Consider the following 27,535-nt stretch of genomic DNA (forward strand, 5'->3'; position numbering starts at 1 on the left):
CCGGGTGGAAATCAGCAGCAAACTTTCCAACCTACTGCCTACCGGCTGCATTACTACGAACGAAGAGTTCCCTCAGTAGATGAATAAAAAAAAAAAAAAAAGGTCCCCCAGTAGCTCAGTGGAAAGGTCTCCGCTTCACAAGCAGCGGACCTAAGTTCAATACAAGGTGTGGGCGTCCTGTGTTTTTTTTTTTTTTGTCAAACATTTTGCGATATTAGCACATTTCTTTTTTCTTTTTACATTTATACCTGAAAAAAAAAAAAAAAAAAAAAAAACAACGTTGCGGAGAAAACGTTGCTCAACTAAATGGTATGTGATTCCCTTTGTGACTCCTGCTAACTCAATGTAGTTACTTTCCACAAAATGCACGGAGCATATAAATCTTGAAGCGTCCGCTTTCCGAGGTGCCCGTAACTGTTCTGCAGGAATTGAAGCAAGCCATTGGTCCGGATCCTGTTTATCTTTCGGAAGCTTGTGCAGACTCTGCCGTAAAATGCCACTTTCGGATTCAAGACCTGTGAGGTCCTGTATTATTAATTGCATTGCCCGACGAAAATAAAATAATTTCAATTGAACGCTAAATGACATTTAAGGGGGGAATTAAACCAGTGAGAAGGCTGCAGCTTGAGTAATGTCTGCATATTTATTCATGAAATTAATTTTTGTTTAGTATACCGACACCGCATTGCTAAATCTTCACATTTATTTCTTTGTTTAAGAAGCAGCGGTTGCAATTCTTACCTCATTCGAGCAGAAAATAAAAACGTCGCATTTCCCCTACCCCTGCTACGCCAGAAATAAATAGGGTAATACTCCAGCGAAATGGGTTGACATAAAAGCGGAACAAGTACTACAGCAGTTGATTCAATCGTGACTTAAATCAGACCGTTTTTTAGGATGATTTAAATCAAACCTTTCCCTCAAAGATAATCCGCAAAATATATCTTGTTTTTATTTTACTATTTGTTCATTATTTGATAGTTTCTACGTGCATATGTCATGTATTTAAGTCAAAGAATGAATGTACACGCAAAATTTATTTCGGGCATGAGTAGGGGGCAGACGTAAGAATAACGTTCAAACATATAATGACATGTAATGGTGTTTAGACCTTTGATAACAAAAACACATAAGATAACGTTCAAGAGTGTCATAACAAACCTAGCTAAAAAGGACAATCTTTTTAAATAGAAATAGTGAATAAGCTAAAGCAAAAGGCGCACTATATAACTCACTGGAGTTGTAGAAAAAATAATCTACTCTTTAAGGTCACAATTTAAGTCGGTAAACTTTTCTATTCCTTTTTTATTCATCGAAAAACAAAAAGAGTTGCAGTACAAATCAAATTTTATATGCATTCGCAAACTTCTACTTCATGATCTACTTTGTTCGATACATAAAACGGTTCAAACAAAGATTGAAATTTTTTAATTTGTGACAAACTATAAAAGTATCGTAAAGAAATTTTAGATGCAAATCTTAACTTCGTTGGTCAGTTACGCCCCATCTTTTTGAAATCAAATCTGAACGCGAACTTAGCGTAAACTTGGAAAGTAATGTCGCACAGCAAGAACATCAGATCATGAAAAGAAAAGAAAATGCAGCTTTCTCGGTAACAGAATACTGAGGTTTTTTTTAATCTAGTGTGGCGGGATTTCTTTAACAATAGAGGTTAAAATTCAAGTAAATCATATTTTCGCATCATTTTCAATGATCGGAAGCTGAGTATTTGTATTCCGAGATACTTTTTGGATTATATGCTGTCAACCAGGAACAGAAACATGCTGGGTGATTTCTCAGTCCGTCTCAGGTTTAATTTATTGTGAACACTTTAAATGTGTGACAAACCATGTCTGACCTTCACCTTGATTGCGGTCTGTTGATGAACCCAAATGTCGCTGTGGGCATATTTTAGCTGTCGAACTGGTACTAAAGCGAATTGGAGGTCGCAATTATTACCTAACTTTCAAGTCAATCGGTTCTGAACCCGGGCCGAACCACTGCAGTCATATTCAAACTGAGTTAGAGCAGAACCAACGAAGTGGTAACTGGTTCTATTAGAGAAACACACCAACATGTATGGATCTCTAATATTTCTGGCACATTAAGGATAGTACAAGGCACAATCATCATTCAAGCGGATACGGAGTAAGAGAAGAAAGACAAAACAACAGTTAGCTTAGAAAAAGGTTTTGTTTATATATATGAACCAGAAATTACAATTCACAAAACACAATTTAAAAAAAGGGATTTTACAATTATCAAACGCTTATACGAACCAAATTATACGCTACGTTTTCTCACTCCGACCGTCACATTTGAGGAGCTTATGATGCCGAAGCCCTTGAAAAAGTTCAAGGGAACCTGAAAAGTAATGAAGGATGTGATTTATTAACCTTTATATGGGACGCCAGTCTAAATTTGTCACAAATGGAAATTAAACTATAGATTAAAAAAGTAAGAGTAGTATAAAATAAAAATAAAACAACCAAGGCAAGGATCCATTTTGATCTGACGAAGACTAAAGTACGCATCTCTAAAAGCAATGATTGCCTATTTGTTGATCATCTTAAATATACATGTTCACGACGTAACCCAGCGTTTTAATATTCGGCCTGCACCAACAAAAATATTTCAAAGGTTGCTTTTTTAATCCATGATCAATCTATAGAATAGGTCCGCTATGAGATGCCATGTGACGTGGAACGTCCTGTTTATGCCCCTCATTCACCTCACGAAGCAACAAGCTCACAATCAACAAGAGAATCCTATTTGTAGTACCATTCACTCAGTGCTTCTATTAGGACAACTTTTTTTCCGAAACCACAACACCGTACTGAATTTGAAGGTGAAGCGCAATTTCAGGTGGTCCTTATCATTTTCAGCGCAACCCTCATAACGCCGCACATTATGGGTGTCGTTGACAGCCTTCTGCATTTTTTTTTCTTCCGCAAGAAAGTGAGTACAAGCGTTCTCATACTATCAATCTCTTCCAAATTCCATATATTTCTGATACGTAAGTGTTGTTGCCCTGGGGACATTCAATGTTTCGTCGGTAAAGCAAAATAGGCAAAATCGTCGCACTAGACGCACGTCGCAAACACCTCACAGTTGTTATCTTAGAAGCTGTGAGCACAAGCTGAAGTTACTCTGACTTCACAATGGCCGACCCCCGATCGTGCCTCGGAGACATAGCAAAAATGTAAATTAAAACTCACAAATTTACCCTTACTGAGCCGGATAATATAGGTGTTTTATACAGTTTTTGTTATCTACTATCGAGTACCAATGAAATGCGAGCAGCGAAGTCCGTGGCCTTTGATACATGCAGCGCTACGTAGAGGCAACTGGGAGGTGATAGCACTGCGGCATAACTGCGGGGTGGAAGGAAGTTGGTGTGCGCCTACTCTGAGGTGTACGTCGTGAACACAACCTCGCAGCCCCTCTTTCCACTCCGCAATTTTATCAGTACCTAGTTGTTTCTAGATTGCGCAGCATGTATTGACGACCGCAAGCTCCGCTGTTCGCATTTCGTGACGTGACTTGAAATTTTGAAAAATTATACTGTTTTAAAAAGTAAAGATAATGAAGTTTATAAAAACTGACTTGCTGAATTCTCTTGAACCCGTTTGCGGGAAACATTCAGTCCGAAAATCTTAAAAATCAAAGAGGCAACTAAAGCCAGTGAACGTCACCAGCCGTGATGTGAAAATCCAAGCCCCGGCTGCCCAGCGCTTGCCAATTCCCGTACACGAATCACGTGCCTGCACAAAAAGTTTAAGCGCGCGTGCGGAGCTTTGTCCGTCACTTGAGGTGCACTTGCTCTTTGAGCGTGTGCTCCTTTCCGCCCTCAAAAATGGCGTTTTAGATCGAGCTGGATAGAAATTGGCAGAAGAGCACAGCCACATACACAGGTAAATAAAGTACGCAAAAAGAAAATGCCAACTGAGCTGACAACCTTAACGAACAGGTGAGCGAGAAACCTAAGAAAAAGGAGAAAATACAAATCCTGTTGCGAGTGTTCAGTAAACTGTCAGGAAAGCTGGCGCATTTACCGAAAGCTCTTTTTATGACGTTATGCTCTCTCTCGGATCCCCTCTTCTTGGCTCTCCGCACTAACCACAAGGAAGAGGAAACGTCGCTGTCCTTTTATTATCGCTTTTAGTGGTGCTCAGCGTTTCAAATTAATATTCTGTTTGGCTTTTGAATGTCCGGACATAAGGCTTAAAAAGACCATTCTTTAATACCGCTCCAGGTTTTCCTTAAATATCAATAAAGCAAATATTATTTGGGACCCACCATTGTTTTGGACGTGCGCACAAATTCTGCGTGCCGTATGGAGTGGAAGAGGCAAAACTTCACCGCCTGCAGAGCTAACCGAAGACCAATGCAGTTTCTTGGACCGGCACCAAAAGGTAAGTAAGTGTAGGGCTGGATGGAACTTGCATTTTCGCCGTAAAACCTGTCGAGAACACGCAATAAAAAAGTTGTCGTTCTTTTATTTTCTCTCCCAACGTCTATCAAAGAGCTCAAATGGGAAGCGATGCTCGGTCATCATTACTCGCCACTTGTTATGCACACCTTTGTATGTTACACGACATCGAAATTCGATCAATTCATTTTGAGGGGGAGGAGAATGCAACCGATTTTTAAGTTGAGGAATTCAGGGGAGTTTCCGGAATGCATTCGACGAGAATGAAATGCGTAAAGGTTATTGTACGTCGCAGACAATAATATTCCTACGCTTATTAGCTGAAAAATATTATAGGGTCAATTAAAAAAAAAGAAAGAGTATTTTAGATACTCGAAATTGATCCGATCCCTAGTGGAAACACTATGGGTAAACATGGAGCGAAATGTACGCTTTTCCATTTGAAAGTGACTTCATCGGTGGAAGGAGGGATTCAGCTGTGCGTAAAATTTAAAAATGAAACAATGTCAGCAGCGGCTAGTGTTGCGATCTGCAAATGTGCATTCATTGTTTTTAATTGAAGTTAAAAAATAGTATATATTTTTGGTCCGAAAGCGTTATAGGTTTGCCTGCTTACGAAAAACGTATACACATGCCATGTTTTACCAACTGGCACTGGAACAAAAACGTTGTGTCAGTGATTCTTGAGCGAAAATTAATTTAATATCTAATTAGCTTATCTTATGAAATAAGAAGAATCACGTGGGATGCATGAGCCAGAAATCAGTAACCCGCCAGACGTACTACAGTGCGGTTCTTAGATTACAAATGATATAAGCTAAAATGCCTGGACCAGAATATCGGAACGAAACTGCCACTCTTAAGAAACCAGATACCTGCGCTACAGTCTCGTGAACAATTTCCTTATGCTACTGACTTCAGAAACAAAAGTTGTAGTAAAGTAATGTCAACATATTAGGTGACAACCATGATGGCGTTAGTGCAAAATAAATGTCATATAATAATAAGTAGTAATGCAGCACAATTTATTTTTGTCAAAAGATTCAAGGGTTCTTTTAATTATCGTGTATTACTTATTTTATTGTTCTGATTTACTTTCTGCTTTAGTGTATAATTTTTCTGTCTGTGTCTCCCCCCCCCCCCCCCCCCCCCCTTTACAATTATGCCTCTTTAGGCGATGTTGGTAGTCAAATAAATAAATAAATACCGTTCAGGCTTGAAAGTAAACGGATCCGGGAAGTACTCTGGGTCATGGTGCAAGGCGTAAACCGGCACAACCACGACGCAGCCGCGTGGCACCTTGATCCCCGTGTCGCCGAGGACATAATCTTCTGTGGCTTCTCGCTCATGCCTTCAAAGAGACGTATGCGCGAAATGTGAATGACAAATTGGCTGGTTGTTTAGTCATTCAGCCAAGCCCGTTCAAATGTGATAGCTTTATAGGGCGTGTTCTGCTCTTAGTGCGGGTGGTGCTTAGAACACGATGGCCATTAGCCTCTCGGTGCCTGGGGTGGGTGGTGGTCTTAGATCAGGTGGTATCTAGTGTAGGGTCTTATATGGAAACATATTACGACACATCATTGTTTCGTTGTGACGTTGCGCGTGGTTACCTTCAGCACTTGCCGTAAACAAAGCATTTGCTTTGCATTTTGTGGGTCACCAAGAGAGAGAAAGCGTGCTTTCCTGCCCTTTCCAGGCCACCTTTTTCCGCGCGCTCTTTCGACACCACCTGTTTCTGCTCCTTCCTTTCTTTGCTATTCCACCCCCTTTGCTCCCCGCGCTTTCTGACACCACATGCTTCTGCTCCACCCGTTCTTTGCGATCTGGGTCCGTAGCTCAGTCAGCAGCGCGTTTGGTTTCCACGCCGGTGACCGGGTATAAATCCTTGGAACCGGTCGCCGTTTCTTTTTCTTCAAGATGGTTTAGCGCTTACAAACCAACGGACCTACACATTTTGTACATATGCGGCTCCGGAGGTTGAGTGAAAGCTACTTCTTTAAAAAGTTCATATGTCATTGGTAATCCAACAACGACAGAACGTACTCGCACACGTGAGGTACAACCTGTACTTTGAAAATGCTATGAACAAGAAGTATTGCCCTTTCTACAATCTTTCAAGGCCTTTCATTCTTTATTGACTTTCATTGGCGTCGGCATCGAAATATTTTCGACATCGCTTTCAATATATACTAGTCCTTTTCCAGGCACACCTGAGGCTGTCACCAAGCTGTTGTTTTGAGATAATATTTGAAAGCAAAATAATATTAAACGAAGCAAACCACGAGCTTTAATTAAAATCTTTCAGCCCAGCCGGAGTTTATTACGATGTGTTATCTGAAGAACTGGTAGTGCTAGTTCGTTCACTCAGTTACATTCTTCTGGCAATATTAATTGGACTGCAATAACTATGCATGCACAGAAAAGCTAAATAATTATGTCGAGTGAAGCACATATGGAGACATAACTAATGATTGGATAAAAAGGAAAACGAAGATATTAACTATATCTTAACCTAATCATTAAGCAATATTAGATATTAAAGGATATATAGCTATCGATAAATATTTGTGTAAATACTGATAAGTGTTCTAATGCGAAGCCATCCGCTCAACCTCACCTTGATCCCGGTGGAAACATTCTTAATGTTTCAGAAACAACTCCATGAAGATATTGCAGCTTGAATATTACGTCGCAATCTGGATTTGGCCCCTATGAAAAATGTAAAACAAGAAGGAGCATGAGTATAAAAAAAAAACTATAAAATCAACGCTTTTTTTTTATCCCGTGATGGTATATCAATAAAAGCCAACATTCTACCAATCACACTGCAGATACATTTCCATCTTTTAGAGGGTAAGATACAAAACAAAAGCTTCAGTGCTATTAAACATTGTGTATTCAGAAACCAGACATCAGACATCTGCAAACGAGAAAGTGCGTTTCCAGCTCGCCGGGTTTTATATATGGACACTATGATCACTCACTTGTCAAAGAAACTTAACTTTCTTAATTACAATCTTAATTATTAACTCTATTGGGAATGTTGCCATCCTGGTTTCGAGGGAAATCATGAATAAAATTTGAAACGACTTAAACAATTTACGAGGAGGCGAAGGTCTTTGCGGTGGCCACCAATCAGCTTTAGCGTTTTTGTGACCAGAGTTCGAAAATTGATGCAGAAGCGCCGCAAGCCCTGCCCACAGTTAAGCGCCAAATACTCATTTTGGGCACCGTATCATTAGAGAGTTTTACTACTGCGTATAGGAGGAAATGCAAGCGCTCTGCGTTTGCGGTTGCATTGCGTGCTCCACGCTCCGCATGCACGTCGTAGCCATGAGCCAATCCAAAACAGCAGTTCCGCCTCCGTTCAGGCACAATGAGGAGTACGCAATGCTAAAATGAATGCGCTTACGGTGCTTTCATTCACTCGTATACGCAATACTAAAACTCACCATTATCTCACCCGCTTAATGTCAATCATCAAGCACACACTACTGCCCATCAAGATTACGCAATTCTTCTACGCGTGGTTGCGGGAAGGGCAAGCGGCACTTCGTTTGGATCCATTTTGGAAATCGGCCAAAAAAATCACAGTCCGATTGATGAGTACCTCAAAGCTCGTTTTCGCAATGTGAAAAGTAATAATTTGATCCAAATTAAAGAATAAGCACGTTAAAATAATTCTCACGTGAAACAAAAATTTAAATGAAACTAATCTATATATTTCTTAAAAACGCTAATGCTCATGGCGATTATTCCACATATATGGTTTTATGAGCCCGATAAACACGCACTGCAGACGAAGCCTGTTAATGGCCACCCCATTAAAAAAGTATATCAAAATTAAAAACAACTGGTATGTACTCGCAGAGCTATATATATATATATATATATATATATATATATTTACACACACACATATATATATATATATATATATATATATATATATATATATATATATATATATATATATGCTGATTGCGATCCTGACTTGAAGCTCAAGCAGCTCAGTACCACCTGTCACAAGAATGCACTATTTAAGGTGGTTCGCTCCGGCTCGTGACTGTATCATACTATCACTCGAGTTTTTTAGGCTACAGAAGCTACATTAACCACGTTGTTGGTCGTTTACATTATTTTCATGATGGAAGTACCTTGTAATATAGTATAATTTATTGTGTTCTTTTTATCCATTTTTTCTATCGCCACTACCCTTTGTGTGACGGGGGATGAGGACCAGCGAAACTGCTTGGACATACTTGGCCTTAAACTCCCACCATACATAAATGATGAATAAAGCTATTATTAACAAAATGACGCGCTCGGGTTAAAGTATAATCATGGAAAAGCTATTAATAATGACATTAGATGGGTGAAACTGAGGTAAATGTAAATTACATGTTTCTCGAAGCAGCCGTCAACTTCTTTACGTAGTTTCTCTTGCGCATCTTGGTTCAATGCCAACAGGTAGAGCGTGAAGGCGATGGTCATTTGCGTGGTGCCTTGCCCAGCCAAAAGAAAAGTCATACATTGAGCCAATGCTTCGTCTTCGCTAAGAACTGCAGAAACAAAAAGATTAGTCACAGTGATTATGCAAGTCGTCAGCGAATTTGAGTTTACATTGGAGGTTTTCCAGTTGCAAAGCGCTTCTGACAACAAAGAAACAGAATCTGCCAAGTTATTAAAAGTATAAAATATTACATAAAAGACGCGTAAGTAGCGCGTCCTCAAGACTATAAGCACTGCTTGCCGTTTCAGAAATATTATGTAGTTCTGAGTGAAAGAAATGTGTTCTGTGACTGGGCTCCCACAAAGTTCAACAGCGTTTTCGCATTTCGATCTCTCTAAAGCAATCGTAAAATTCTAAACACTTATAGCACTCTAGCGTTTACCTTCATGGTGATATTCTTTCTCGGGTACTTGCACATTATTAGAAAGTCTATTCGTGTGTTAAAAAAAATATTATATAAAAGTATTGAAGAAATAAACTTAGTGACCCATCAGTAGACATCAACGAACACACACCCAGGGTATTCCGTCCCTTTAAAAAGTAAGAGAAATCCCCGAGGCGCGGTTTTTTTTTCTATTGGGACTAAGATTTTTTAAACTGAAAATAATTTAACAGTTTTTACACAACACTAAATTGATCCATAAGTTCTTTAGTTCAGTGTTTGAAGTACCGTACTAAAAAGCAATACATTTAGGTACAATGAGAAATGACGTTAACAAAGTGATACATACGGGGAGAGGAACTGTGCATAATCATCACGTTAATGATGTCTTAATATGCGGAGGATCTTAGCGATGTATGTTTAATTAGCTTTTGGCACACTACTGAGAAAATATATATCGAAATTTTTTATTCTAGACCCTAAAAGTATATATGTTTTAAAACGCGCGATGGTTCTATTTTTTAGTTTGCTGCCAAAAGGCGAGTGCTGATGGAGGTAGGACCACATTCCAGCCTATTTATTGAACTAAAATTTTAATATCAGAATAATAGTTCCTACTTTTCGACGTCATAGCATTGTCAGTCTGAAATTGAGAATCATGATCGAAATCGCTGTATTTTTCTTCCTCCACATCTCCAAATAGCATGTCTGATTCTTGGGCATCAACCATCAGTTGTAGAAAATCATCTTGTTTCTGGAAATATATAATGAGGATCTGATACTGAGGACACTAAGAGGTTTTTTTATGTACAAATAGTTTATGCTGGCAACTTCAGGTGCCATAATAATGTAATATATAAAAATGAAAAACTGTAGCAGTTAATTTTTCTCTTGAATGAAAAATTTTATTTAGTCAGTCAAATAAGAAATTTAAGTTTTCTTTTCTACTTACAAATAAGAGTATTGCGGTTTTAACAGGGCGCCAGTGCCTCTAAATAAAAGGGCAAAAGTTTTGGCATAAGATATGTTGATATTCTTACAGAATATTTTTTTTTTGCTGAACACATATATTTAGGAGCTATTTTGTGAGGAATTTTGAATTAAATATGCAGTATATACTGGAACGATCAGTCTACAATAACGACAAAGACAAGCCTATTGGACAATGCCTACCTCATAGGCCATATTAAATAAAAACACGTGGGTAGAAAATGTCTTCAGACGAAATACTACCACATCCTCCCTTTTTCCTAATGGGGCTTGGGGTCGATCATAAATTTGTGCCCGATTCTTGCCCCCATAAATCGATTAATTAATCGATTAATCGGTGTCATTCGTTTCCATGCAAAATACTTCATAAAAAAAGGCATATGCATAATTTTTGTTTGTTGTTGAATATGTGATAACCGGCGCCGTTCCTGCACAATTTTGATTATAAATCAACCTCGTTGTGTAGCTCAGAAGTTAGAACTGTTCAAAGACATTCACATTTGCAAACGCGAAGAGCTCCAACGGAAACTCGTACGGCGTAGAAGTGTCCGAGACATACCCCCATAGCCTCGCTTTGAGTTAGAAATATCGTCCCTACACTTCACTTTAGTCCAAAAGTTCATCTAGATCTTTGTGCACTGTTTCACGTCTGCGTGGTGAAAACGTTGTATCTTTTTTGTCAAAAATCGCCCAGCCGTAGTTATAAAGGAATATCTTCATCTCTTTTCAATGTGATTGTATAATATATTTCAGTGTAAACTCAAGAGCCGAACCGTGTTTTGTTTTTAATATTGCGATTATGACCTGTTTGTTGTACTAAGACATTAACTAGCCATTTTCAATAATGCCTTTTCTGAGGCGATAAGGTTCAAATTTCTGAAACTTGGCTTTGCTGTGTTAGATCTCTGACTAATTGAGTGCCCTGAATTTAAATCTTCACATCATAATTAGGGCTAGCTTCACACACAAAAAATAAAAGCCTAGAAATATGGGCCACATTTTCATAAGGGTGTGCGAAAAGCAATTCACGTGATGGAGGACCTAATACATATAACTGCCAACGTCCATACTCATAACTACATTAAAAGTTACAATGTATAAGAAATATTAGCACACCATGGGATATAGGAAAGGTTCCAATAAAAATAATAAATCACAAAATTGCTTACAGTTCTTTCTCGACGTCTGTTATTCATGACGCTCAAGCTAAGCTTCTTAAAATATATCAACGTTTTCTGGTTGAAGAACTTCAACCTCAGAAGCTTTGCCAACCCTGGCCATAAAACTGAAATAAACAAATAATATCATACACTTATTTGTAGCTAGTGGAACAGAATAAACAGATAAGTTAATTAGAATAATAATTATATCTTGAAACCCACAGAAGATCACACTTGCAAATGATATGCCTTCTCCGAAGGCTTTTGTTCCGTAGGAAACAAACTCGTTTGATTTGTCGGAATGCGATTCAAGCATCGTCCCAAATGCACATCGCGCCACAAGATCCAGTGTGAAGTTCCCATAAAACCTGCATTCAAAATATAAATCACGCGTTGTTTGGTACCAGGCAACAAAAACAAGGTTTTCTTTTTGTACACTTGGCCTGTAGCTCAGCCGCAATATTTAACCTTTCATTTGTAAGGATGTCACCTAAATTTATTACTTCCCTGGAAGACGTTTTTGTGCCATATGCTTCAAAACATTTTTGTTTATTCTCCTTTGAAGTTTTAATGACTCAACCAAAAAGAAAATGCATAAGACAATTAGGTGTTCAAAGTTACGCAGCATGCAATAAACGCCTGATTCTGATATATTGAAATTGCTATTATCTATAAGATAAAATGTAACTTCAAAAATAAAACAAAACCTTAAATTTGGTGTGATCTTTAGTTTGAAACATCTGTCCGAAATCAAACCGCTAAGAACTTAAAACGAACGTTGCGTCAGAATCTATTGAAAAGCAGGGGAAGACATCATGTGAATAAGTTACTTACCGAGAGCTATAGCAAAATATACTCACTGGCTGAGATTCAAATCTTCGCATCTTTCGGCTGCCTCCCGAAGGTGCTTAATTGTAGATCTCGTACAAGATTCAACGTGGACCATCATCTATATATATATATATACATAAAAGAAAATATTAAAATGTTTGCACTTGATAAAAAGCGAGTGATCAGAACATTATATATGCAGCCGCTTTGGAACTACATGGTTATTCATTACCAATAAGCAACCTAAATATTCAAGGCAGGTGGATGGCCATATCAGGGCGAAAAAACGCTTTTTAAAGGTATAGATAGGTTTCCGAAATTCATGAAATATTTTGTAGAAAGTATGTCAGAAATATATAGTGCAACGGCGTACATATGCGACAACAAAGAGTGGTGCGAAATTTATTTGGGTTCATAGGATTTCAATATTTGTTACAACAAAGTTCTGTACACTTAGGTTGCTGGTGCTATTGATATCCCGAGTTAAAAAGCTTTCGTAATAACTTATAATGTATAGGAAAATTCGTTTCAAGATAATGAAGTGGTAGTCATTCAAAATATTCTACCTACCTTTCGAAGTTTCCCGGAAGAAAACGCCGGGGTTGAGATTCGGCGAATTACCTTCCATCGATCGAATGGCACGACGAACAGCATATTGTCCAGTAACGGATGAAGAAACTTTGTTGTCTGTTTGAAGCACACAATATTGCAAATTAATATAGTATTTTACTTTTTTTTGCTAGGTCATCTTCAAATCAAGCTGCCTAATTCCTGCATAACGTCCCAGGCGGCACAGTTTTTCGGGCTAAAATTTTGTTTTTTGTCTTGGAATTTTAAGGAATCAAAAAGCCCGGAGGACCCAATGTAAACGCAAACTCGAGCTTCTTTGGTCAGAGTCTGGGTATCTTGGCCTCAATTCGCCAAACAAGTGGCAAAGTTGGGCTTCCGTGGAGGTAGTTCTGTAACTCTGAACTCGTCAAACACAAAGTTGGGGCCGAGGTCGACGGAGCGCACCGACTGGCCTATCACGACGATGACTTCACGCTTTTTTCGCCGACGTCCAATCGGCGCGCTCCGCGAACTTTTGGCTCCAACTTTGTGTTTGACGAGTTTAGGGACCCTGGTGTCGTCTGGCATCTTTGGGCCTAAATCGACAAACGAGTGCCATAGAAAGGCTTCACTTCTGGTTGTTCGGTTTTTGTGTGGCAACTTTGTGCCCTTAAATTGCCAAACAAGTGCCACATTTTGTCTTCACAGCTTGTTCTTTGGTTTGTACCTGGCATCTATGGCTGAAATCACACTTTGGCAATTGTGTGGTAATGCCTGGACCAAAACCCTATTTAAGGTCCAAGTTAGGCCCAGGATGCCAAAGCTTTTGCTAAGTTAGGCTTTTCTTTGGTGTACCTGCTAGCTTGGCTCACTTAGGGTAGGGGTATCTGCTGCTATAGAGTTGGCAACCTTACAATTAAGGTAAGTGGTCTTAATCTGCATCAGGATACTGCGTCAAGCGCATAGACACATATTCTATCTTTGCTTTTTATTGGCATTCTTTTAGCATTCGAGGTCCTTTAAGTTTATCTAGGAAAGTTATCAAAAAGCAGTGCACGACAAGATTAGGTTCGAGTTTAAGTGAACGCTGTCGAAAGCATACTTAAAGCGTATCTCGAATTTTTTCTTGGTATATTATAAATATATCCTATATCTACACCCCAGTTATTTAATTAGTTGCATGACTCGGTATACATGAGCATTTGCACTGCTGAAACATAAACAACACTGAAATATAAGAAAAGTATGCTGCGCATATTTAAATTGTGGATCAATATACTTAAATATGCACGAGGTGCTTCCCTAAAGTACAGAATTAGCGCAGGTTTTGTGTATTGTCTTCAACAGGGGCTTGATGATGTAAAGTTAGATCTAGACAAATTAAATACCCATAACCAGGTCGTGACACATAGAAGAATGTCTGCTGCTTTAAAGCCTGCGGTCAGCTACACATTCCTATTATTTTTTTTAAATTCATAACTTGGGTATAAACCGCATGTAAGCGATTTGGCGAACGACGAGGCAAGCGACGGCGACCCAATCGCTGTCTTTCGGTCAGTCGCGCGACGAGGCAAACCGCATGAAAGCGACGGGAGCAAGCGACCGAGGCGATGAGCGACGTTTCCTAGAAATCCAAAACCCAAGCGAAAGTGAGAATTCTCCGTCGCTAGTCACCCACCCTTGCCGCTGTCGCCGTCGCTCGTCTCGTCGCTCGCTAAAACGCTTACATGTGGTTCAGGCTTTACTCTATTTTCAGTTTTCATTTCTCTTATAGATGAAGCATTCAGTTACATAAATCCGGTGTCTTCAGCGACTTTCGCGATCGCTGACAAGGCATGTATGTGCCTCCCCAACGCATACCCGCATGGCCTAGCGGCGAATTGTCTACATAACCTACCAAAGGACATCACACGAGTACTGTGTCATCATTCGGTTCTGACTTGTGATCCAACGTGAGGGGGACCAGTGTCAGGTGAACGACGACACCGGACTCGTACCCAAACTCCGCGCCGCGCTGGGCTCCCGGAGGTGACGCGGAAACTCCAGCATCACAGTTTCACATAAAGTTCGGCCGCAGCCAACGGTATACGATCCGCTGGTGCCAACCATATGGGCACTGTCATGGGCGCTCGTCGTCTTTGTACGTTTGTTTGGAATCAGCGGCTCAATTACTGGTCTAGTTTAGCCGGTGGCCGGGAACGCACAAAGACGGGGTGGAGCGTAGTTGTCTGCGGCGTAGTGTTTTAAACTGCGTCTCTTTCGCGTCGGAACGCAACGAGGGGCGAGCTGCAGCCAAAAGGGCAACGTATACTCGAGAACAGGTAAAAGACGCTCCATGCTTCGCGCTGTTTTTCGAGCCTCATCGCGACAAGCTGGTGTCATCCTTGCGTTGCCGTCCAGGCTTCCGTCAACCAGTCAAGCTTCCGTCATCTTGGTTGATGTCGGGGCGAGGGAAACAATGAGAAGCACGTGGGCAACTTTGGGGGATAAACGCACGAGGTGTGCAAGAAGCAGATGAACTTGCGCTACGTATATGGCGTGCAAGTTCGTCTGCTTATTACGCAGCTCGTGCGTTTGTTTGCCCCCGACCTAAGCCAATGACTGCGCGCAATTGGTTGCCTTGTTATCGTGCGTTCCCAACACATATTTCTGTTGTTCTCTGGTTGGGGTGCACCTCTTTTGCGTTCCGATTCGCAAATACACATTTTGGAACACTTGCTGGCCGTAATCACCGATGTTTGTTTGCAAACAAGCTCGCTACCGCCCCCTATCAGTGAACCCCTGCGCGCTTCCGGTTTTCTTATTTTCCATTTGTCTCGCATCTTTTTGTTATTCGTACTTTAAATAATGCGCGCATGATCTTACAGACATTTAACAGGTACTTTTCAGAAGTAAAATCTTCTTACCCGATCGCTCTGCGTTGCTGAAGAAGAAGTAACTACTCTACCGGGAAGTCTACTGGGGCACCAAATACTATGGCGCCCTCGAGGAATCAACTCCCACCGAATGCGGTGAATAGAACTTTCCAGCGCTTATCAGCCGGACGAAAAATGCTGAGTCACTGGCATATGAACGCATGCACAGTGTCTCGTATTTCGCGAAAGCAGCGCGAGAGAGGTATACCGTGGACGTTCAGAACGCTTTTCACAGCCCAGTAGACAAAAATGGCAGCGCCCAGAAGGCAATTTTCGGAAAGGTGTATAGCGTCACTAATTAAACTGTCCGACTAATATGCCTTACGTAAAAAAAAAAAGAGTCACGTCGGTTTATTGCAATCGAAGGGCGGCTGAATATGGCAAGAATTAAAAGGACCATGAAATGAATTTTCGACTGGGACAAATGATTTCAGATTAGGATTTTGCTAACTGCATATCGGTTTTGAGAGAGGGTTAGTATGCCAAAAGCCTGCCTTTCGATACGAACGTTTGAAAATATGGCGGACTATTTCTTACCTCCTTTCCCTCAAAAGCTCTCCGCCTTCTCATCGTGATGCATCCGCGGTGCCCAAGCACGTCAGCCGAACCCAGCTCACGCATTGGACACGAGAACTACGTCCGTCCGATGGACATACGTCCGAGGGACCATCACCTCAGTAGCGCCCACTACAGTATGCGCTCGTTAACAATCAATCTGTCGACGAATATTCGTATTCGCGTTCGTGGCCAATGAGTACCTTGACGGTACTTAAAATCGCTTGCGAATGATAAATTGGATGGTGTGCTTCAAAAGCTCGAGGTACACCTAAGCATTTCTTAGGAGTTGTGAATGCGAAAGCATGCAAGCCGCTCGCCCGCTCCTTGTGTTGGCTGCTCGTCCGCTGCCTTTGTCGTCTGCTACGTACTAGCGCGCGCGCGCTTCGCGATCTGGGAGGCCATGGCGCAGCGGCCAATGGGAGCCCCGTTGACGCGCGCCAGCCAATGGAACCGAAGGCGAATCGGTCCTATGGGATCGCGGCGGAAACTAGGGACTGTTTTCGCGCTTCAATCTGATGACGTCAGCTCGCTGCATGGGACCAGGTAATGCTTTCGCATTAAAAGCACGGTGGAAGCTTGAAATCGCCGCACCCGGTGCGCAGGGACATCACGACTACGTAGTTTTTCATTTCCCTTTTGAATGAAGGATCAACGCTAAGGAGGAAAAAGTTGAAAAAATAATTTCGTGGTGCCCGTAAGAGAAAATCTATTATTCTGCGCTCATGCATCTGCCTAGAAAAGAAGCCAGAAATAGAAAATAAGGCAAAATGCGTTCCGCTCCGTTTTTGTCGGAATGACTTTGTTAGCAGGTTGTCATATGATTGGGAAGTGATTCAATTACAGGAATTTAACTATTCTAATTCAGCTACATTTTTAGTAACCTAAGATTTAGTTAAATATGTTCGACTAAAGGTAATTTTATTTATCATTAGGTTCAACATCAAAAATTAAAAAATTTAAATTACAATTACAACAACTTTTTCTTAGTTTTTCGCCGAGCTAGAGCTTTGATCTATGAAGTAGCAAATAGGCGAAAATACACAATGCCCTTCTGCAGACTAGTGAGGCATCGACAGCAGAACGGACGCCAATCACGGACGCACAGATGGGCAACTGTCAAAGCGACAGCACTCGACGATGGTAACGAAGAACGCCCCACGTAAAGCTAGAGTGCCTGCGATTGTCAGGAGGGGAAAAAATATTCAATATAATGTTGAAGCTCTTGTTAAAAAGATGGTCTCGCACAATAGCAATATTAACGGTCGCACCATTTTAGTTTCTTAGTGATGATGGCATTTTACCTGTTATCGGGTTTCTTCTATAAAGATTAAAAAGAAAAAAAAAATACTTGAAGGCTGGAAAATACATTATCTGTCTAAAAAAAAAAAAAAATATCGGCATCAGAGTTAAGTTTTTATTTGTTGTTATCTTAAAAAAGAAAAAAAAAAGAACAGGTGATGCATACCCGTCTGTTCGGAAGCAGTAAAAAGTCCTTCACAAGTACTCGCTTCACCAACTTGGGATCAGCGACAAAGAGTGAGGGCCTCCCACTTTCAAATATGCTGCGTGCAAGAAACACATAACAGTAAATCAGTTAGAATGCGATCAAGACAGACAAAAACTGACTTTGTTTAAGTCTCATATTTACCCGAAAACTTTTCCATATTTCCTGTATCTCTCGATGTCGATATCGTGAAATGGCTGTGTATAGGAAAAACGAGATAACAAGGTGGTCTATTATGATTATTAAAATTCCGGTTTCGTTTGAATGCGTGAAAAAATGTCAAATCAGGGTTTATATGAATTAGAAAGCTCCACATGCCGTTGCCCTTGTATACTTCGTTGCTAAATATTAGTTTTTCACGATATGAAACCTCTACCACTTCAAAGGTTGTCAAACAGGGAAATAACACAAACGAGGTGTCGATTCCTAAGTATTTTGGCAAATGGCAGGAGAATTTGGGCTTGCTGGAGTTAGGTACTTATGAATGATATGAATGATACATATATGAATCATGATCGAATCATTGTGTTTCCTTGACCGAAATACTCTGATCGCGTTGATTGGGCGAACCGTCAGCCGAAAACAAACGGTGCGAGCGAATCCTTCTGGGTGTAGTGTTGGCGGAGCTGACGTATCCGGGGCGCCATATTGTTAGCTGATGAACGTGCATCCGTGTACATTCCTCGAAGGCAGTGAAGCCAAAGCTATGGGGACCGCTGCGATCGCGGACCTTGAGCACCTATGAAGGCTGTACACGCGTTGCAGTGTTCGTTTCTTCTGAAAGGCCAGAAAAAAGTTGACCATGCATCGTTTTGAGCACGCGCTATGACGACGACGAGGACGCGCACGGGTCGCAGTTGTATGGAAGCACATTAGGCATCTTTCTTTTTGGTACATGCTCCGGCTCCTCATTAGAGTGTACTGTGCTGCTGCTGCTGCTGTTGCCGCACGTCGGCATAGCACAGCCGAGGTCCTTGCTCGAGGCACGGGCAGGTATAGCACGCTTGAAGGGCGCAGAACGGGCCGAGGTTTCCAAATACCGGAGGGATGCGTAACCAGCTGCTATGCCCCTTGTAATGGGCGGCAGGTTGCGTCACCTGGCCTCGACCGAGAAAAACACCTACCCAAACTGGCCTACCAGGCCGGGAAGGTGACGTGACGTCACGAAATGAGCTTCCGAAAATGGGCACCAGACGTTTTGTACAATATTTATATTTTGACTTCTTAAATTTTGGACACGGTCTCACTCACGACAACGGAAGTTGTAACTAACTGGTGAGCCATAAAGGCCGTTACGATTAAGACTTTTCACTCAAAATATTGGTTCAGGAACGATTTAAAGTTACGCAATACTTTTCAAGATAGCATCCTGAGTGTTTTTGTTTTCTTTTCCTTGAACTTTTAATTGTTTCAATGAAAAATAGACCGATATGACAAATATTGCGCATAATGTGTTCGAATGTTTAGCGGATTGTCACGTAAAATATTAGATTTCCTGGTAAGCCGAACAGTGAAGTATATAAAATTAAGATTGCCTGTATTCATTTGAGCAGAAATATGTAGTATCGTTTTAAAATGAATGCTTTTTAAATAGGTCTGAAGCATGCACAATGCATTGTTTTTGCTGAAGAGGCCGCCAAAGTAGAAGTGCTTGATATTACAAGGTTACCTGATATAGCATCTTTAACATCGGTCCAAAAAGGAGCGCATAGCTTTCATGCGGGACGTGCTGATTCTTCCAGTGGTTTCGAAATCGGGCAAGATATCTGAAAACCATCGTAAAAAAGCCTTAATTCCAAGCTTTCTATATACGCACATTTTAGGGAGCTTACTGCGTATACGAGCAAACGCAAGCACGTGCGTCTACGTTAGCATTGCGTTTCCACACTGCGCGTGTGAGGGAGCCTAAACTGCGGCCTTGGATTGGTGCATGGCGGCAACGCGCATGCGCAGCGTGTAGCACGCAACTTTAACGCAAACGCGCAGCCGCTTCGGTTTGCTCCTATACCCAATACGAATACTCTCAATTATCTGTGGCTTCGATTACGCAGGACTAAGTGATTGGCTATATATGGTATGTTCACCCCTAAGCTCATAATGCCGGGTAAGCAACACGTCCGCTACACCAGTCATGCGTCGATCTTTCGACACCAAGTGACCACGCATTCGCTCCTAACCATGAGCAGAAAGCGAGGTCAGGAAAGGCGGCGGGTTGGTCCGGTAAAGCTTCCGTCGCACTGCCAGCTTTGGGGTGATTGGAGTATAATTGGAGTTCCTGGGTGGACGTAGTTTACTTGATATCATCACCTGTCAATAATTGGGATTTATTTATTAAAAAAATATACAGTCTTCAGGGCTTCTGTGGGCGCACAGACATCTTCAGTGTGCCTCGCTTATTTGAGAGTGCCTGAGTGCCGAACTAGACTAATAGAAAGTGCACAAAAATTATTGTATATATATCCTCCCCGATTTCATTTTGTAGCCTATTGTTTTCAAATACGGCTCTTATATAGGTACGTGTAGCTATTAGCTTAAATTAGTGTTATATTCCTGCGCGATTAATTCTTAATTAGTTATTTATGTTCGACGTTGGAAATTAACCATTCGAATATCAAGTAAGTGCTTTTTAAATATTTTTATGGCGTTCTCCAGAATGTCCGCTCATCTTATTGATTTATTTTTTGTGTTTACTAGACTGTCGGCTGATCCGCGATTAGTGTGCAATATTTTTGAGTCCGCCTGCGATGATACTGACATAGCTAATTTGTACATGAGTGACAGTTTCTTGAGTGTATTTATAGTTGTAATTAAAACTGATTTATCAATTGCAAATGTGCTGTGTGTAAATTTATACTAAGGTAGATCTAGAGGCAGATAATTACAATAAGATTTGATACTATTCAAAGAATAATAAACCTATTGCTGTTGTACCCAAGTGGGTACGGTGTTTTCGTCTCCTGGCTGTTCTTCTTTTGGATTTTCTTGCCTCGGCGTTGAAGTATTCTAAATATTTCGTTTTAGCGTTAGTTATTTTTTTTTATTATGTCAGTGCATTCGTATTGTCTGTAAGCGTATTAATTTCGTTCTGTGTGCTGATTTGTTTTCGTATATTTTGTGTGTTTTTTTTTGTGCACGCGTAGACGTATATCACGTCGCTGCTTACGCCGCTGCTGAAGTGAGTACTGTTGTCACGACGCTCTATCGCGCTATTGTGCAAGAGATTGAACTATATAGGGGTCGCTTTACCGAGCTTCTTGTCCTCACAGCCCGGTGTTTACTAACACAGCATACGAAATAAATTAAACCTCACCTAGCACGATCCGGGCACGAGCTCTCCGCTCTGACCAGTGCTTCAGTAGCACGAGGAGCGGCCTCCAAATCGTCGTCTTCAATTTATAGGATGAAAAAAAACAAAAAAAACAAAACGGTTTGTTGTCTCCACACTCAAAGCCTATCGCACGGTGGCCTACCGCTAGAGGCGTGACTGTTCGATCTCCTCCCCGATAGAGTAGTCTATTTGACCCACGCCTGGCGCTCGTAAGAGCCGCCCCGAACACCAGTGCAAGGGCTCTATTAAACACTAGACGGTTGACTACGCTATGCTCTCACGTCAGTACCTTTGGCCAACGTTGATCTGCCCCATGTCCCAAAAAGCGGCCAGGCTCTTTAAATCGACCGCAAAATCGGTTCCGTAACCTATCGCGCGTTACGATTTTGTACAGCGTTGGCCACGGGTGGTGCATTTTTTCTATAAAATTCGCAAAGAACAAACTTATTCGAGGAAAAAGTAAAAAGAGAAAAAAGGCTTAACTGCTATGGAAACGCAGCGGAGCCACTGGTCTTCAAACCATAGGGCGCCGTTTGGTTTGAAAACCGGTGGCTTCGCTGCGTTACCATAGGAGTTAAGTATTTTTCTTTTTTTACTTTTTCCTCAGGTGAGTTTGGTCTTTGCGAATTTTATATAAAAAATGCACCACCTGTGGCCAACGCTGTACAAAATCATAACGCGATAGGTTACGGAACCGATTTTTGCGGTCGATTTAAAGAGCCTGGGCGCTATTTGAGACCCGCGGTAGTAAAGTTTCTCTTGGCAACGTCGTATACTGTGCCTGCAACGGGGCACAAATCCCCGCAATGATGAACCACCGGAGCTCGCAGACAGAAGGTAGTGATGCAGCGGGGGCGCGCGTTTACAGGCGCTGTGTAGGGTACGCCGAGCGCTTGAACGGATTTGCAGGCGTTAACAGTGCATTTCATTCTCGATGACGAAGCAGCGTCTTGCATCTTCAGCAAGCTAACGACTCTTGAGTCTCCCATTTTAGCAGAGCGAGCGCGGTCGGCCAGCTCGAGGTGCAGTGAGATCCCTCGTCGCGATTGCTTCGTCGTCGCTCTGCCTAGACTGGTGCCTTGTGCATGGACATACGAAAGAGCTCTCTCGAGACTGCATGAGTGACAATAAACCGTTATTTGCCTTTTTTTTTTTTTTTGTGGCAACAAACTTAGTGGCGCTATCTACTGGGTTCCCGTATATTTACAAATATTTTACTCGTCGTTCTTTTATCATAAGAGTGAATTAGGTCTGACAGTGCTATAAGTGGGCATGACTAAACGATAGCGTGTATATTTGATTTCGCAAATACAACGAAACCCACCGTATAGTTCGGAACCGGAAGTGGTTGAGGGCTATTTGCACACTGGCGCCGCCATGTTTAAACTCTCGCGAGAAAGGGCCAATAGAGCATCGTGACAATAGTAGGACTCAGGTCGGCAGCGATGTAAGCAGCAACATAATAAACATAAAAACACTATATATAAAAGCTTAACACAAAATATGACGGCAACCGACACAAACAATGACAAAACGACACAATATAGATACAAAAGCACCAAATATTAAAAAAAGGAAAATGTATCACGCAGAACGAAATAAACACACTTACCAACAATAGATGTACAATGGAATTTATAAACATAGATAATTAATTATAAAAAGGACAGATTGAGAGGACGTCAACGCCGCGGTGAGGCCAGTAAGGCTTTTCGAAGGGAGAGCAGCCGGGAACACAGTATCCACATTCGTCGGGCGCGCGCTGGGGCACTTGGGTAAACCAGCAATAGATATGTTTTTTTTTGTGCGTGTGACATGCGTTGTTTGTAACATAGAAGTTGTCTTGTTGTGATTCAACGCCCCCACAGTTGATAGAGGGTTATCTCTTATCGCGGCCATTCAACGTAAAAGTCAAATTACGTTACCACCGGTGTCAAATTCGCTGGCTGAGGGCCAAATGATCAAAGACGCCGTGCTACTTATTTAAATTTACTCGCACTAAGGAATACTGGCCCTTGAGAGAGTTTCACTTATGTTAGCGCATAATTGCTATCATTGATGTGCTTGCACAGAGGTGCGATATAGTGTTTTTGGAAGGAAACTTCGGTGCTAAAATGTCCCACAAAAAGATAGTTTTAAGCATAACGGAAGTGTTGCAGTCGTTCACGTCAAAACCATCTGAATTATAATTCCAGCTTATTCAGGTCGAGGCAATTAGTGAGAGTTACGTAAAAGTTATAAAGCGATTATATTTCAGAAACAGGACTTCATTAAGAAAATTCACATTAATTTAATTAGTAAAATTGAGTTACTGCCCAATTATCTTGTTGGTAAGATAGAAATGCATCATCGACTTACAGGTAAAGCAGGATCAAAACAGTCCCGACTAAAAGTACGGACGCAGCGAGCGGAAAGTTTGTGAGGCTTTCCATTTTGCCACTCTCATTTAGACACTGGGAGATAGCCAAGCGTTATCGACCTTGCGCGACTGAGAACGATGGGACACGTGTCGTAAACAGGAGCACCACGTGTCGCAACCTGCTGGATCAGGTCGTCCTTGGAGGCCGTCAGTCATCAAAATGAGAAGGCAGCGAATAGGGCGTGCTCGTGCTGCCATCTCGCGACAATGTGCTGTACTGTTGTGCACGTGATATTTGGCGGCGCGCGGCTTATGGGAGAGTTTCAGTGCGTTTGCTGCTCGCTGCAGTGTTTTTTGTGGAGGAGAGCACGAGGGTAAATAATCGCGAACATAAAAAAAAACACGTTATGTATTTTTATATTATTTGTGTCGAGCACATACCATAGTTGACGGATTGCCGAAGCTCTAACGCAAATTGTCCGGCCTGTCGTGATCTTCGAGTTGGAACGAAATCGCGGCGGTATGCACAGGCTGCAGCGACAAGACGGGTTACTCGAATGGACGAGATCAACTAGGACCATAAAACCGGTAGATTCACAGGGCACGAATATCGGGAGCTGAGGAGCCTCTCATAGACGTAGAACAGCGTATTTGCTCATATACAGACCGCAGAGTGCTTCATCTTAGCTGTAGTGTTGCTTTTTTTTTGAGGAGTCTGGTTTCCCTACGTTTCTTAGAGAATGAACGGTTTTTTAGTGGAACCGCCAAACCCCACAAATCTGTCAGTCTGTCTGTCCGTCTGCGCATATGCCCGTTAAATTTAGCGGGACGACTGAAGACGGGTGACGTCAGAATATGATTTTACACCACGACTTGACGCCCTGATGCAATATCAGGTGACCACATCCCGTGATGCAAGGTCACGTGACATGAAGCCACGGTGTTAAGTATTAGTGTAGTGCAATACAACAATGTCGCGGGACAACAGGTCACGCGGCATCAATTTATTTGTTGAATTTAGTGAAAAAATTAATAAACAAAACCTCCCTTACATTTTGAAACGACTGTTGAATCACTTTTGAACAGAATTCATTCTTTGTGTTATAGAAATTTTAGCCCTTGTATACAAACATATAGGTTATTTTATTTTTTATTCGGGCTATCGTCGGGTGGGTAGCCTATCTCAATGATGTGGCGCTTCTTAACTTGAGGCGCTGGCCCAATTTGTTCCCGCAAAACACTCGCATTTTAGAAACACTGCGCTCCGGGTGCTCTTTGCCAGGTGTCACTGCGAAACTAGTAGGCAAAACACAGGCGTCTTGAATATCCTCCTTAACGTGTTGACCTTTTTTGGAGTTTGGAGCAGTAAGCTATCTCGCAGTTCCAACGCGTCCATTATCCTTGAAACCTACGCCGTCGTTTTGTTCGTTAATGTAGTTTCAAGTGACAGCACGGCGTGGGATGAGCGCTTCCGCGAAGTTCACATCTCGAGAAAATTTCATTACACAGTTCCCGAAGAAATTCAGAACAAGATATATCTGCAATAAAGCCATTTACAACAAGGTGCACAAAGTGTGCTTCATGTACTGTTCCGTAATAATGGGGTAGTGTCATTTTCGCTAACAACGCCATTTTGAGTGGTTACTCGCAATCTAAAGAATGGACTGCGGATTTTCGCTCAGGCTTTTTTTGTACTACTAATTTACAGAAATTTCTTCACGACAATGTACAATGCTACGACGATGATGAACATGTTGATTGCCTTTTTCTGTACTCTTAAAGGGGAACTCCGCCGACATTTCGAACTACCTAATACAAAGGCATAATCTGAATGCGGATGGCTTCCTGATTCCGAAATGCTATGTCGTTCTCCCAGATTCGCTCTAGTTAATTAAAAAAGTGATAATTTTGTTTGTTGCCGGAACCGAAACATCGTTCTCCTTAGTTTTTCCCCAGTTTTCCCCGCCGCCCAAGCGTGACGTCACTTGTGTGCAGCGAGGCGCGCGGCCGGCAATCGGGTGCGCTGGCGCCCGCCTTTCTCGCGTCTAACAGCAAAAGAACCTGGCCGTTCGTGCTGTTCGAAGCTGATAACTATCTATATTTGCGCAAAGTACGGCCTTGGCCTACGTGCCTAACTATAAGAAAGTAAAAAAAAAAAGAAAAGAAAAACGGAAGCGATTGGAATTTTCATAAAACCGTTTTTGCAACTCGCTATGCTCAAGCCGCGGCTCGCTAGTTTCGTAATATCGCCAGTAAACCCGTTCTCCTTTTATTAGAAGATAGCTGGCGAAGAAAGGTCGAAGGGTCACGCAATACATTTTTTGACGAATTGCCAAAGCACCGCAGAAAATGCTCGGAATGTGGGTACAGATGCCCCACACGCTCGTATGACCTGAAGGAACCTGCCATTTGTTTTAGATCTCCTTTTGAAAAGTTGCTGTTGCAGGCGTCAGCACATGTAACTACTCATGTGGCATGAATATGCTTTTTGGTGCTTAAGTAATTTAGCAAAAGATCTGTAGACCATTTCTGAAAAGCGCTTCTGGTCGATGCCATTTTCAGCGTTCGTGCGTGTGGCGCGTACATTGCTCGCCTTCCAAAGCGATGAACATGTACGTGCTGGGCTGGGACCTAAGACATGTAGACTGAGATTCTCGTAAACAACGAAATGTATAGAATAGAATGAACTGCATTCGTGTAGATTAGATGCCAGGTTACTGGTCATGAAGATCGTGCTAAAATGACGATTAAAAGAACTTCGCAACCACCAAGGCAAACATCAAGGTGCAATGGAATTCATTCATTCATTCATTTGTTTATTTTCTGTGCTCATGAACAGCTTGACGCCTTGGTAAAGATGCACAACGAAATTTTCACAGGTTAGTTACAACAGTCTTGAAAGCTACGAAATTTGGGTTAAAAACATCAATATCTGCTCCACCGAGGGTATTGTAGAAGTGTTGAATACAGCTCACGGGACTGGTTTGCAATGCGTATAAAATACACAAATACAGTGGTCATCTCAAAATAAAGAATATTTGCTTGAATATACAATAGTGTGTGAGGTACAGAAAGACATCATAAATATTTTAATGAAAAATAAGTTAAAAAAACGTTGCTAAAAATATGTACCCGTATTTTTTTCTCTTTACTTTTTGAGTAGAATGCAACGCGTTCATGCACCCCTCCACGAGAGCACTTGGGAAAAGGGTAATTCTACGTAAGATGTTTTTTAATTAAGTTGGTTTAGCACAGTTTTCATCAGCTGTAAATCTGGCATGCCTCCCCTCAACAACATTAATATTTTCATGGTTAAAAAAAAACTTTTCAGCCCGATCTAAAATTTCTTCGCAATAGAATAAATTAAACACGTTTTCACCACTTTTTCTGCAAATAATATTGCCCGCCAACCATTAAAACAAACCAGGCGAGGCTCTATCGTACTTTAATGGAGCTCAACACCTGCTCCATAAACCTCTGTAATAGCAGACAGGAATAGCAATATGTCGAAAGTCATGCTTAAATTAAGACTTGAACTTTGTTTAGACGTTTCACTTCTCGTCTTCAACATATTGGCCGCGTGAGTGGAACTCCGAGAGTATCCCGAGCTAGATTCGACGTCCGAAAAAAAATAGAGTGTTTATAAAAAAATAAAAATAAAAAAAGATCGCTGAACCAGTTGTGAATAACAAATATGACTGTGCAAAATGTCGACTATAGTGCTAGATCGTGTACTATATTTCTCGATATTATTAGCGCCCTTCTTTAGACGGTTGTCGTAATGGTCACAGCCGGCTTGAGTTTGCGCTTGTCGCTCTTGAAGCTGTTCCAGCTGCTGAAGGAAACTCAACTCGTAGCACGCGGCTATAAAGTATTCCGAGCAAAAGTGAAAATGTTTCACGTGACACTAGTTTTATCGGCACACAGCTCGCGCAAAAGCACCTTGACGCGGCTGGCCTCCATTGCTGCCGGGGAACGCTTTTTTTTTTTTTTTCTCCCACTAAAACAAGGGTA

General features: G+C 41.5%; 1 protein-coding gene across 1 annotated transcript; it reads right to left on the bottom strand.

The window, feature by feature from the left end:
- Positions 1 to 2,216: 2,216 nt before the first annotated feature.
- LOC8042264 (cytochrome P450 3A24) lies at positions 2,217 to 23,600 on the bottom strand. Its single transcript, XM_029975898.4, has 14 exons — positions 23,521 to 23,600; positions 19,504 to 19,600; positions 17,979 to 18,031; positions 17,796 to 17,892; positions 12,879 to 12,995; positions 12,338 to 12,426; positions 11,700 to 11,845; positions 11,487 to 11,602; positions 9,946 to 10,081; positions 8,834 to 8,994; positions 7,050 to 7,141; positions 5,640 to 5,783; positions 4,300 to 4,462; positions 2,217 to 2,364 (listed from the first exon to the last, which is right to left on the bottom strand). The coding sequence occupies exons 1-14, from the start codon at positions 23,592 to 23,594 to the stop codon at positions 2,284 to 2,286; spliced, it is 1,566 nt and encodes a 521-aa protein (XP_029831758.2). The 5' UTR covers positions 23,595 to 23,600; the 3' UTR covers positions 2,217 to 2,283.
- Between the last annotated feature and the right edge of the window lie 3,935 nt (positions 23,601 to 27,535).

This window comes from Ixodes scapularis, unplaced genomic scaffold (assembly GCF_016920785.2).
Source record: "Ixodes scapularis isolate PalLabHiFi unplaced genomic scaffold, ASM1692078v2 PGA_scaffold0__279_contigs__length_252992795, whole genome shotgun sequence".
NCBI classification, from domain to species: Eukaryota; Metazoa; Arthropoda; class Arachnida; order Ixodida; family Ixodidae; genus Ixodes; species Ixodes scapularis.

Coding starts and splice junctions, on each gene's coding strand:
- LOC8042264 (XM_029975898.4), bottom strand. CDS start 23,594: ATGGAAAGCCTCACAAACTTTCCGCTCGCTGCGTCCGTACTTTTAGTC. Junction 12,427..12,878: donor CTTCCGGGAAACTTCGAAAG/GTAGGTAGAATA, acceptor ATATATATATAG/ATGATGGTCCACGTTGAATC. Junction 11,846..12,337: donor GAAGATTTGAATCTCAGCCA/GTGAGTATATTT, acceptor TTTTGAATGCAG/GTTTTATGGGAACTTCACAC.